Source organism: Xenopus tropicalis, chromosome 4 (assembly GCF_000004195.4).
Source record: "Xenopus tropicalis strain Nigerian chromosome 4, UCB_Xtro_10.0, whole genome shotgun sequence".
NCBI classification, from domain to species: domain Eukaryota; kingdom Metazoa; phylum Chordata; class Amphibia; order Anura; family Pipidae; genus Xenopus; species Xenopus tropicalis.
In genome coordinates, this window is record NC_030680.2 from 97,389,649 (window position 1) to 97,402,777 (window position 13,129).

Sequence of the window (13,129 nt, forward strand, 5' to 3'; positions counted from 1 at the left end):
TCCCGAGTTAGCGTATATAGTGTGCGCGGCCGGGGGGGAAGGTTCCGTAGAGCAGACGTTCCGGGTGCAGTTTACTGGTCTCTGCAGAGAGGTGAGTCTCTGGTTTTATAGTTTATGTGTAAATATTGTCCGTTATGGTGTCACCATGAGCGTGTGGTGATCAAAACTCACACTCGGAAGTTTTTTTTTTTATTCTTTATGCTTGTGGATTTGAGATGGGAAGCTCCTTCATTTCCTAGGAGAATTAGCATTTGATTTAGACTGTAAACCGATTGGAATAGGAAGTTACTGTACAGCGCTGCCTTGAATTACAGAACCATTAACATTCATTTTGAATCAAGGGTTTGTGTGCGGTCATGCACGACACCCAACTTACAGCATGTGTATTCAGTAAATATCATCTTTGATGGTAATCTTACACAAAAAAGAACTTTAATATAATGCACCGTTACCTTGTAATTATCACTGTTTTATATTGACATTCTTATGAACTAGCCTAGTTTTAGCCAGTGCAGGACTGTAGGGTCCAAAGAAGTTGTTAGAAAACAACAGTGTTAGGCTATAGCTCTGCTTTTTCCTTTTTGAATTATAATCACCTTTGCATTCTTAATTTACTTTGTTTATAAAGGCACCCATTGCTAATATGTGTTCCCTTGCTCTATCTGCACATATGGACTCTACATTTTCTTTTACATTGGCAATATATATCTTATTAAAGATGGTCATATATATTATTATATATATTGTTTTCCATAGCCCCTTTTTCATTGTGATTTATTTCATCTAGATGTATGGGGTGAGATTTACAGCTCAGTGTTTCAATTTAGTCTTATTTTTATCTTGTTTCAGGACAAGCTAGATTTTGTAAGCATATAAATATATAAAGAGTCTGCATGAGTCACAATTTTAATTGGAAATAAATAGCTTTGACCTAAATACTTTCTAGTGAAAACCTCTGTCATTCAGACAAGATGCAGTGTCCTTAATAAACAGCAGTGAAACAAAACTACTTAGTTTTTGCGGATGAAAGGTAAGGTGAGATCACTTCTAATAAACTGAAGGGGCATTACCCTATTACACCAATAAACAATTGCTAAGTTAGAATGGAATATTACATTTGCTTAAAACTTTTTTTCTTTTCCTGTAAGAAGATGTTTCAGTGCCTTGAGCCAGAGAGGAACGAGGAGACAGGACCGGTTTATGTGCGAGAGAGAGGAAAGCTGTCAGTTGTTGGGTCACATGTCTCTGAGCTCAGGACTCGCCCATGCCGCCTTTTCTCTAAAGGATTCTCAGTGGAACTATGTGGGAAGCAAGAAGATACCTCAAGACACAGGCAGAAACCTTTTATTTTTACATATACTAAGGAGGGAAGCTTACGCTACTCTGCCAAGTCACTCTTTACCCTGACACTTGATCTAATCACTGACAACATCCACTATGTAGACTCCCTGATGGGATTTCCTGACCAGATTGCAGAGAAACTCTTTACTGCTGCAGAAGCCAAGCACAAATTTTTTACCCCTTGCAATGGGGTAATGGCCCTGCGCAAATTCACTGAAGCTTATGGAGACCTGGTGCTGTCCTCCTTGTGTCTACGTGGCAGGTAACATGCAAATGATCATGATATGTGAACTAAGGCTTCTGTTGTTTATTCTGTTTCAGCTTGGGTTGATCTATATTATGTTTATTTACAAGTTACAAGATAATGTAGCTCAGCAACAATCACAATTTCAGCATGAAACCCCATTTTAATTTCCATTACAACTAATTAGGTCAGTGAGTAACTAATTAATAAGAACATAAGTGTCAGATCCTCCCCAATGAAAAGATTTTTAAAAAGCAGATTACAAAATTTAGTAGTGGAAATCTTAACCAAGGATCAAACAGCCTACCCAGGGCTTATAAAAATGGAGTTTTACCAAAACCTGTCCCAAATTGCACAAAAAAAATCTTAGTTGAGAATAAGTATAAATACATTCTAGCCTCTTTCTCTCTTAAAAGTTTGTGGCCAAAATCAATCAATCAAAGGCTGTTTTAAGACATTGAGAATACATTAAAATTTCAATGAAAATTGCTCATACCAAATAGATGTGGCCGAAAGAGCATGGTTAACTCAAATATCTCATAACAATATCACGAGACCAAGCGAGTTAGGGATGCCATATCTTTATTATATAATCATGCATGAATATTATAACTTTAGCAAAAAGGTATTGCATTATTCTTAAGACATGTGCAACATGCATGTTGCATGTCTTTTACCCATTATTCACCATACCTTCCCAGAATCCCATGATAACTGCACTCACTGCATTTGGGTGCAACATTTTGTGTCATATACCAGAGGCAAAGAAAGTAGTGCTGTTGAGAACATTAAGACCTAATTGGCTCAAATTGTGCCTTTAAGTGCAGGAGGCACATCCATCCGAGTGCAACATGAGCATACACACATGGCTTTAATTGTATGGGTTTCAAGTGGCACAATTCGCAAAGAGAGGCCTGTACTTACCACTTGGTCAAGGTAGGTACAGGGCTCTCATGCACAGGAGTGTATTGTGCATTGCAACTCATGTCCCAGTAGATACAACCAGGAAATTGCAGTATGGATGAACACAAGTAGACACAGACTCTTTCTTTATTGCATTTAGTCATCATCATGTATTTATATAGCGCCAGCAAGTTATGCAGCACTTGCAGCATAACTTGCACAGCACTAAATGTATTTATAACAAATGGGGAATTACAATAATTTAACAAACAAGGGTCACAGGCCACAATTCTATGCCAGTTTTTTTATGTAATACTGCACAGAGTAATAATCACTTAAACCTATACCTTCATATGTAATAAAAGGCACTAAGTTTGCCCAGGAGCAGTAACCCTTATCAACCAATAAGATGTTTGCTTTTAAACAGGTGGTCAGTAAATGCAACTTTCTGATTGGTTGCTTTAGGTTACTGCTCCCAGGCAAACTTAGAGCCTTTTATTACATGACCCCAACAGAATGAATCTTATCTTTTCTGATCCAGCAGTGTTTGGAAGCACTGTTGTTTTTCATTCTTTGTTACCTCAATATTCCACAGCTCTTGTACAGATATAAAGCAAGACATTCTTCTTAAATAAGCAGGCTAAAGCTGACCTTACCTTAAAAGATCCACTCATTTGGCAAGGTTGCCAAAAAAGAGGATTTTTCCGCAATATGCCCCCCTTCAGGAGGGTGATATTGGATTAATCTGATCATTCAGCCCTCGGGACAAATGATTGGATAACATTGCCAGGATCGAGGCCATCGGGAGAGGAACACATCAAAGCACCAATGTACTCCTCATACCAACAGAAATTTTTGAACTTGCCCAATTGATATCTGGATGATTTGTGGCCAGATATTAGTCAGATAGGCCCTATACATGGGCCGATAAACTGCCAGCTCAGATGATTGGCAGCTCTTATTGGCCTGTGTATGGCCACCTTTAGGCTTATTGTTCTTATACACAGGGTATGGTTGTCTTTTAACTGATCTATCTGCAAATTATTTTAAATACAGACAGGTCATTTATTAATATGCATGTGAAGAAGATTTTTGCTTTTCTGCACAAGTTGAATTTAATAGCTAATTTATTGTCAGATATGTAACCGCACACTTAGGTGTGATCAACCTTAGATATTACACATTATTACAGATTATAACAATATTGCCACCTGCTATTTAAGTGTGCTTATAACCTTTGTTTCTTGCAACATAGGGAAATGCGTATTACACAGTTTGTGTTGCCACACTATACCCAAGAAATCCTCTATTACCTCTCCTCAACACCTAGCTTTCAAGTGCAAAGGCAGGAGCAAAATTGTTTCCCTAAGGGCTCAAACGCAAAGTATGTGTGCTTATGCCCAGGGCTGGTAAAAGCTGTTTTATGTCCTTCTGCCAGATTAAAAAAACACTTTACATCTTGACCCTGTCCTAAGTTTAAATGGACCCTTATTGTTAAGCATGCTGCATGTGCAGAATAGTCTGTACTCATATGTTTTGCTGAATATCTGTAAAAAAAAAAACAAATGTGGTTAACTGTATTTATCTGTCAGGACAGATATAACTAGTCCATCGCCACATGGTGAGCACTGCGTAATCATGTTTTTCCTATTACAAAATATGATACACAATTAGGAAAATGTTTAGGATAGGATTATATCTAGGAATTTCCACTGTAGCTGGGGAATAAGGAAAGTAAACAGATTTACCCAAGACAAATAGTTCTCAGCTGATATATTATAACTCATTTAGGCTTTCGGCACTGTGTCTCCTTTTATTGATAAATCAGTGACTGTAGTTGAATGTGCACAAATCTATCCCATCTAATAGGGTTTAGCAAACTTACATTCAGGCTGAACATTTTTTCCATTCTATATGTATGTAACTAAATAGCAAGAAGGTAAGAAATAATGTGTTGAAACGTGTATTTGTGTAGGTACCTGTTGATCTCTGAGAGATTAGAGGAGATAAAATCTTTCCAATGCCTCCGTTCCCTGGATTTATCATGTTGCAAACTGGGGGATGAGCATGAGTTGCTGGAACACCTTAGTTCTGATCCAATGAGCAGGTACCACTTCCATTGACACTTTCTAAATACTCTTCACAAAGAGAACTGCTAAATGTAGCGGAACTGTACATGAAAAATATTTTGTCGTGTTTTGTTGCTAGATCTGCTAAAAACATTATGCATAACTAACATTTTTATGGGGATTGTTCACATATAAATTAACTTTTAGTATGATGTTATTCTGAGGCAGTTTGCAGTTGGTTTTCATTTTTTCTTATTTTTTGGATCAATTAGCTTTTTGTTCAGCAGCTCTTCTGTTTGGAATTTCAGCAACTAATCTGGTCGCTAGGGTCCAATTTAACCTAGCAAGAGGTGGTTATAAAGAGAGACTGGAATATTAATAGGATAGACCTATACAGAAAGATAAGTTATAAAAAGTAACAATAAAAATAAAATGGTAGCTTCACAGTGCAATAGTTTTTTTTTTTTTGGCTGCCAGGGTCAGTGATCCCCATTTGAAAGCTATAAAGAGTCAGAAGATGTAGGCAAATAGTAAAAAAAACTATAAAACATAAAGGCCAATTGAAACACTGCTAAGAATAGGCCATTCTATAACATACTAAAAGTTAGTCTGAATGTGAACTATCCCTTTAAGGTGGTCATTGGGGATGCACCAAATCCAAAGGTTTTGGATTCAGCCAAATGGCAGTAACTACGTGAAGAGTCAGCTGATTCCTGAAAAGAATCTGAACCCTAATTTGCTTATTTAAATTTGTATCAATTATGAACAAAAATGTGTTCCATTCAGTTGCCCAGAGCTTTAAAGTGACAAGACTTTAAGGGTTCAGCTTTTGGCCATGCCCTAAACTGTAAGCTGGATTCACTGTATCCCTAGTGAACATCCAAGGGCTGTTCCAGCATTTATTCAACAATTTGGGCCACAGGTCAAGTGATGCTGCAGCTGATATTCTTAAGTTGGCTATACAGGGCCAAACTGACATTTATACGAACAGTCTTCCTACAGGCCAGATGATTTGGCCATCTATGCAATTACCAAATAGCATTGCCTCGATTATTCAGCCCATTTACCTGAATTAGTAGATTTGGAAGTAAATCTGCCCCATATACACCAGAATTAGAAATTTTCCATTTAGACATAATGACTGTGATTTTATAGGTCAGATTAAATAATTGTCCATTGAAACTGGGCCCCCTGAAACCATACATGCCAACATGCTGAATGGCAGAGCTGACCATGTGGGCACATGTAGCAAACCTGTCAGAATGCTACTAAAAGTTAGTCTATGTTAGCCCTCTTTAACAGAAATACATATTTTTGCATAACATCGGTTAATAAAGGCAGAGTTGCTGTTAATAGTGTGTCATTATGTGTTTTTATTTTCTTTTTAATAAGATTCTTCTTTGTGCCTCTGCAGCCTGACAGAGTTGTACCTAAAAGATAACTGCTTTTCTGATACTGGTATACGGAAAATGACGGCTTCACTACGCGTTTTAGGGAAAGGCTTGGATGCACTAAAAGTGCTGGATCTGTCTTGTAAGTCTCAAATAACTTTACTTTCATCATGTGTGTATACATATATACCTTAAAGAACAATGTCACCGCACTCATCCATAGTGTAAATTCTGGTACTCAGCAACTTCAGGACGCCGTCCCATCCCTCCACAATACATACAGTTGAAAAAGATGCGGCACACGATTAAGTGCAAAAAGTGCAACGTTTCAATCAAAACACATGCCTTTTACTACAGGCTTGATAAAGGGCATGTGTTTTGCCCGAAACATCGCATATGTGATGTGATTCTTTTTTTAATATACACTTTTTGCAAATAATCTGTGTGCCACATCTTTTTCAACTGTATGTATACATATATATATATATATGTTTGTGTGTGTTTTTATGTACATTTTTATTTCTTAACACAATGCTTAAAATCTACATGTGTGTATATTCTGCCATATTGTGCCATTTTTTCAACAAGGTGTGCAACCGAAACATTTTATATAACACTTTTTAAATATATCGTTAGTACTGAGGCATGAAGTAATATATCCCTTTTTTATCTTGTAAACAGTGTAGTAACAGTGCATAATTTCATCATATATGATTAGTGCTTACTATTTTAATTTCACAATTTCATATGACTCACTGAAACTTGTGTATTATAATAAATACATGACCTGTATAAAAGCATTTGGCCTTTTATAGGTGGTCATAAAACTCCTTGGTGACTGAGCTTATATTCTTCAATAGGGGTGCATTATTCACCATTTATAGTGTGTGTGATAAGCATGTTCACAATAAATCTCTAATTTATTTGCACATTTTTCAAGTTTAAGTAATACCAACACATTCTCAGATGTTTACAGTAATATGTTAGTATCAGTTTCTGTCAATGTAACATGATAAAACACCTTATCCTCTGCTATTGCAACACAGGATTCTAGATTATTTCTATATGTGATTGGTCTTTCTTTTTTCCACATGGCCAGCTAACCCAGGTATAACATATAGAGGAGTTTTGTTCCTATTTGGTTTTAAGCTACTTCAGTTTTTGGACCTCTCTGATACCAGTATACAGGTAAGATGTTCCATCTTTCTTTCACAGACGTAATCTGAAAGAAACCTGATGCTGTGTTTCAGGTCTCGGGGATGGCACATCTTGGTTAGTTACAAAATGCCATCAAGATGTTTCTGTTGCTTAAATTGGTGTACGGTGTGCTAATATTTCTTTTTTGTGTCTGACTATAGGATCGCAGTAGAACAGTTAAGAAGATTGAGACTAAAATTGGTTTAGTTCTCAGCAAGAAACCAATAATTCAATTTGAGCATAGGAACTGCCGGACTCAGGGATGGGCAGAACAGGTAACTGATAAGCTTTTCAAGCTTTAGTCGTGTTTAAAGCTGATGTGGGTAGGCTCAGTTTCTGTAGTTCCTGCAAGTCTTTTATGTTTGTGAAGCAAAGCAAAGTTTTGCTTACAAGCTAATTCTGTTTTATGGGTTGCAATTGTCTGTATAATACTTTACCTGTTTCAGCTATTGGATCAGTGGGAAAACTATATCTTCTCAGCTATTAAACCAAAGGATACACTGAAATCACGGAAAGCAGCACAGCAGTTCTGTAAGTACCCAATGTCTCAATGATTTGGGGTGGAACAAGTATTTGTATTGTAGATCATACAGTGGCTATAATGTTTGTTTCCAATGTGTATTCACAGCAGTTCTGCTGAATACACATTTTGTTCTGTAAATATTTGGGTTGCAGGTGATGTCTGGTGAAGACAATCTTCTAACCTTACCTTACTTATTCTATAATTCTCATTCACTATGATTAATTTTCAGTTTATTTATTTAAGTGAAAGCTCTAATGAAAAAGGTTACATAGTACCCAAAGATTTCACACAGTAAAAAGTCTAAATGGCTGCACGGCGTGAACAAAAGCAGTTTGTTTGGCAGACTAAAATAAAATGATTTAGTTGTTGATAAATTAATAAAATAATGGATTTCCCAAATACCCTGTGTATGTTCTTTTGCCTGTCCCCTTAGAGGTGACTGCTTGTGGACTCGCTTATGTACCTTCCCAGCACGTTCTGTGCATGTGCTGGGAAACAACATAGGGAAGACACTAATTATATAGGGCCCAGAAGAGAATGTTTGGGATCCAGAACTCAGGCTATATAGGACATGCATAGCTTTATTTGAAAAAAATTCACAGCAGTGCACTGATTCAAAGGAATGTTATCTTGCTGTAGCTGCTCAAAGTCAATCCCATGTTCTTTATATAGATGGAAAAGAAACAAAACAGAACCCTTTGGATTCAGGGATTTGCACCTTGTTGACTCCAGTGGAACAAAAACAAACACATCTGCAGTTTTTCAGGCCAGAGGAACAGAAGGATTCAGACTCTTCTAAATCAGACAAAAGACAAAGGTCAACCAAGAGAACTGGAGCAGACCCTGGACAAGAAGATTGTACCATTGCTCCTGCCACAAAGCGCCCACGGGTTACACTTACTGCTGCAGACTGGGACTTGCTAAACAGTTACTGAGCATCCATAGGTGCTTTATTCTTTGTGAACTTGTGAGCAAATGAAGCAATGCTCCTTTTGAAATGCCATGGCTTCACGGTTGCACCTAATTTCCTCTTACTTTGTGCTGCTATTGAATTCAAATAATGTAACTGATTTATTTTGTATTTACTTAAAAATTAAGATTATTTATCATTTTTCACACAAAAAAAGTGGTTTTAGTAATGATTTTATTTTTTTACTTGGGATGGCTCGCCCTTTATTGCCTGCTAAACAAAATAATTGACTGGCCTTACTCAATGTTAATCATCAGTGAGATTCCATCCTGTCCTGTAGAGTTCTCGTTCAAGCAGTTAAGAGCAGTCCAGCAGGAAGATTCAATACTATGGAGGTTAGAGATTGTTACCCTGAACAGCATTGGGTTACATAACAAAGTTTCTGTTTACCTTTATAAACAACAGGCGGGGAAAGGTAGATGTTTGTTAGATCTTGGCAGAAAATGTTTATTTGAGCAAACTGCAAAGTTGGTCACATGGACATGCTTTTGTAAGGAAATAAATCCAGTATTTAACTAAAGCAATATAATGTGTGGATTTAATCTAAAGCTGGGTACACATGGGCACACAACATTGTGCAATCTGGCCGACATCTTCTGCTGTCTATGCCAGGGAAGAGAGACGGGACTATGGTCCCGGCCACAGGAAGTATCAGTGGAGGACATAGAGAATAAGGCATTACAAGTAATAAATCTATCTAAACACTCTTTAACTGACAGTCATTTATCAATTCTAACTAAAGGCCTCTCTTTTTGTCCCACACCCCGATATGATCACTTTGAATTAGAGAAAGACTTAAACCTGTTCTGCCGAAAAATTTTACTTAAAAAACATTTTCATAAACGGGATGATGATTCACAATCAGATAAGGAAGCGAAAACATTGTTTATTCTGAATAGTCTGCTCCAGGAAAATGAGATGCCACAAGCTGCCCATCCAGAGAAAGTTATAAAATTAAAGAAAAAATCAGATTTCACTCCCAGTTATGGAATTAGTCAGCACGTCTCGGTGTTTAAGGACATGGTCTCTGAGGCTTTCACAAATTTGCAGCCAAAATATCATCCAGATAATCTTACTAAATTAGAGAGAGAAGCCCTAAGAGATATTAGATCGTGGGAGGATGTACAGATTAAGCCTTCAGACAAGGGAGGGAACATTGTTATCTGGGCAAATGAATTATACATTCTAGAAGCTAAACGACAATTGCACTCACAAACATATAGGAGACTATATTCGAATCCGAGTGATACCTATATGAACAACTATAATCGAATAATAGAAGAGGCCTCTAAAGATCTGCTTATTTCAAATCAAGAGAAAACTTTCCTAACGGTGAATTCTCCTAGAATCGCCACATTCTATTTGTTGCCTAAGATACACAAAAATAGTAAAAAACCTCCAGGCCGACCTATTGTGTCGGGGAACGGCAATTTGACTGAGAATGCCAGTAAATTTATAGATCAACAGCTAAGGAGATATGTAACTGCATTACCATCATATGTTAAAGACACTACAGAGGTTTTGGCCAAATTGGAGGGAATTCATGTTGTCAAAGACACATGGCAGGTGACCCTGGACGTTGAGACACTATATACCTCAATTAGACATCAGGATGGTATAGAGGCGGTAAAGTACTTTCTGGACACAGACCGTACAATAGATCAAGATAAGGGGCATTTTTTAATAAAACTGCTAAATTTTATCCTACAGCATAATTACTTTATTTTCAATAATAGTTTCTATCTACAGGTACAGGGAACAGCGATGGGCACGGCCTGTGCCCCGACATACGCCAACCTGTTCCTAGGGAAATGGGAACATGATCATGTATTTTCTGATGATTTGAATTTCTTTACAAGTTATATCCCTCTGTGGATTCGTTATATCGATGATATTTTTCTTTTGTGGGAAGGACCTTTAGATTTATTGGATGATTTCTTCGAAATTATCAATAGCAATTCTCTCAATATAAAATTAACAAAAACAGTGTCACAAAAATCAGTCGCGTTTCTGGATCTCACCATAGCAATAGATGATCATTTTTATTACAGATCTTTACAGAAAAGAGACAGCTACAAATACAATCTTGCACTATAAAAGTTTTCACAAAGAAACAGTGAAAAAGTCTTTACCAATTGGGGAATTTTTACGTCTTAGACGAAATTGCATGACTTACGAAACTTTCTCCTTACGAGCAAAACAACTGAAAGAGAGATTAAAAAGCAGGGGATATCCGAATAAAATATTAAAACAAGCTTATCACAGGGCAGCTATTACAGACCGACACCAGCTACTAAAAACTAATTGTACAGAAACAATTGATGACCATCAAATAAGATTTGTGACTACATTCGGACCCCAGACACAGGAACTACAAAGAATTGTTCAATCTCTCTGGCCTATCGCACGCCAAGATCCAGTGTTGAAAAAAATCTTACCTGAAAAAATATCTTTTTGCTTTAGAAGGTGTCAGAATTTGAGAGACCAACTAACTAGAAGTCATTTTCAGAACAAAAAGAGGCAACCTCCAATCAAAGGTATATATAAGTGCGGGAATTGTATTTCCTGTAATTTGGTAAAAATTCAAAACAAATTCAAAGATCGTTTTGAACATGTGCATTATATTAATGACTATATAAACTGTAAGACCACGAACGTAATCTATTGCTTAGAATGCCCCTGCAATAAAAGATATGTAGGGATGACAACACAGCCTCTAAACAAGAGAATACAGAAACACGTCAGCACTATTAACAACGCAGAAACTGATTTGATCAACAATAAAACTCTAAGTACAGTAGCCAGTCATTTTCTAAAGTTCCACAAAGCAAATTCCAGTCAATTAAAATTCTGGGCTATTGAACATGCAACGTTAGGTATACGTGGGGGCAATATCACTGAACATTTGCTCAAAAAAGAAAGTAAATGGATTTATCTTTTGAACTCTCTTTCTCCGGAAGGTTTAAATGAGAATATTGATTTCAGTACATTTTTACGAACTTAATAAGTTATTTAGTACTTAAGCATTATTAACATATATAACACAATGAATGCTGTATTGCATTATATTACCCACTTTTGGTGCAACTCACACTAAATAATATTCCTTATCTTAATCGTGCACTAGCAGCACATCACGTATCATTCAATTTTTACTCTATCACTGTCATTAATTGCACCTTTTTGACTAGCAGTATTGACTTTCACACATTATTTTTTCGGGATCACTATTCCCGCTTAGCAATATGTAATTCACAGTTTTCATTAGTTTCTCAACACCCTCAGACTGCAATCCTGATTCCATTCGGACCAAAATAAATGCTCTGGGTATTTCACTTTCAATCACTTATATTCACCTAATTTATTCATTTTTTATGAGTACACCTGGTTTATTCACAATTGTTTGTAGAAATAAGTAATCATACATGAGGTAAATTACCAATCAAACCCCCATTATGAGTAGAGATAAGAGGAGAATGATATCCAATCTTATTTTTAGTATGAGATAATTAATATTTAAGATCATCCATACATATAAACATAATATTGCCACAATTTTGGCTCTGAGGACAACAAGAGTTAACATCACATTTTTATAAAACGAATATTAATACATAAGAAATAAGAACAAATGATTAAGTAACACAAAACAAGAAAATGACTAATAATTATCGATGTTTATTGAATATCACAGGACTTTTACAATATCAAAAACTAGGTACATAAAGGATTTATTCAACGATGAGGCAATGCAGTTAAAATAAAGAAAGAAAATTTAAAGGGGGCCGTGCTAATACAAATTGATTGGTTTAAAAAAAGTACGAGCAATCTGATTGGCTGAAAGGGGTTTAAAACCACCTCTACGGAAATGACCAAAATTTCGCCTTGATAAAGCTCTTTGCGAAACGCACGTCGGCATTTTGACCTTGTGCTTGTTAGAATCTCGTGCCGAGGTAAAACTGATAAGGTTGTAGGCACGAGAGAGGTCAGGGACACGTAATGTTGAAAGCACCAATTTATGGTTGCTAGGGACAGATAAGGCACTATCGTTCGACTAATTCTCTCTATGTTGAGCACTAGCATGCAAACAGGTATGCGCTGGATTTAGCCTTACATTTTACGGTGATTTGAAGGTGGGGGTTATAGTAAGCTACACTGCCAAAGTGTAATTGAGGACCCGTAGTTACTTTGGAGTTGGTGAAATCGCGGGGAGATTGGTATTTCAATCCATCTCCGCTAAATTGAATAAGGCTCTCCCGTAGCGTCTGATGTGAAGTGAAATTATTTCCCGCCCCCTTGAGCGATTGTTTTTAATAGGCAAATACGCTGTCTTTGTAACTGCCGGTGTCTTTTATGAATTAACCCCAGCAAGGGTATATGTGTAAAATACTCTGTATAAGCAGAGACATCTAACGCGAATACATGGCATTTGAAAATTAACTCCAGTAAGGGTATGCGCGGAGAGTACCTCTACGGTTGGAGATATTGAGT

The 13,129-nt window shown here is 36.8% G+C and overlaps 1 protein-coding gene across 5 annotated transcripts; it reads left to right on the forward strand.

Moving 5' to 3' along the window:
- The first annotated feature begins 4 nt into the window (after nucleotides 1-4).
- On the forward strand, nucleotides 5-9,162 carry lrrc42 (leucine rich repeat containing 42). Of its 5 annotated transcripts, none has more exons than XM_012961279.3 (9): nucleotides 37-91; nucleotides 947-1,030; nucleotides 1,149-1,603; nucleotides 4,464-4,595; nucleotides 5,972-6,090; nucleotides 7,048-7,136; nucleotides 7,307-7,420; nucleotides 7,592-7,676; nucleotides 8,341-9,162. In XM_012961279.3, the coding sequence occupies exons 3-9, from the start codon at nucleotides 1,152-1,154 to the stop codon at nucleotides 8,601-8,603; spliced, it is 1,254 nt and encodes a 417-aa protein (XP_012816733.2). In that variant the 5' UTR covers nucleotides 37-91; nucleotides 947-1,030; nucleotides 1,149-1,151; the 3' UTR covers nucleotides 8,604-9,162.
- Nucleotides 9,163-13,129: the final 3,967 nt, after the last annotated feature.

Excerpts from the sequence above, each read along its gene's own strand:
- lrrc42 (XM_012961280.3), top strand. The coding sequence starts at position 1,152 with ATGTTTCAGTGCCTTGAGCCAGAGAGGAACGAGGAGACAGGACCGGTT. Across the intron at positions 6,091-7,047 it reads AAAAGTGCTGGATCTGTCTT|CTAACCCAGGTATAACATAT; the intron begins GTAAGTCTCAAA and ends CCACATGGCCAG. Across the intron at positions 7,137-7,306 it reads TCTCTGATACCAGTATACAG|GATCGCAGTAGAACAGTTAA; the intron begins GTAAGATGTTCC and ends GTCTGACTATAG.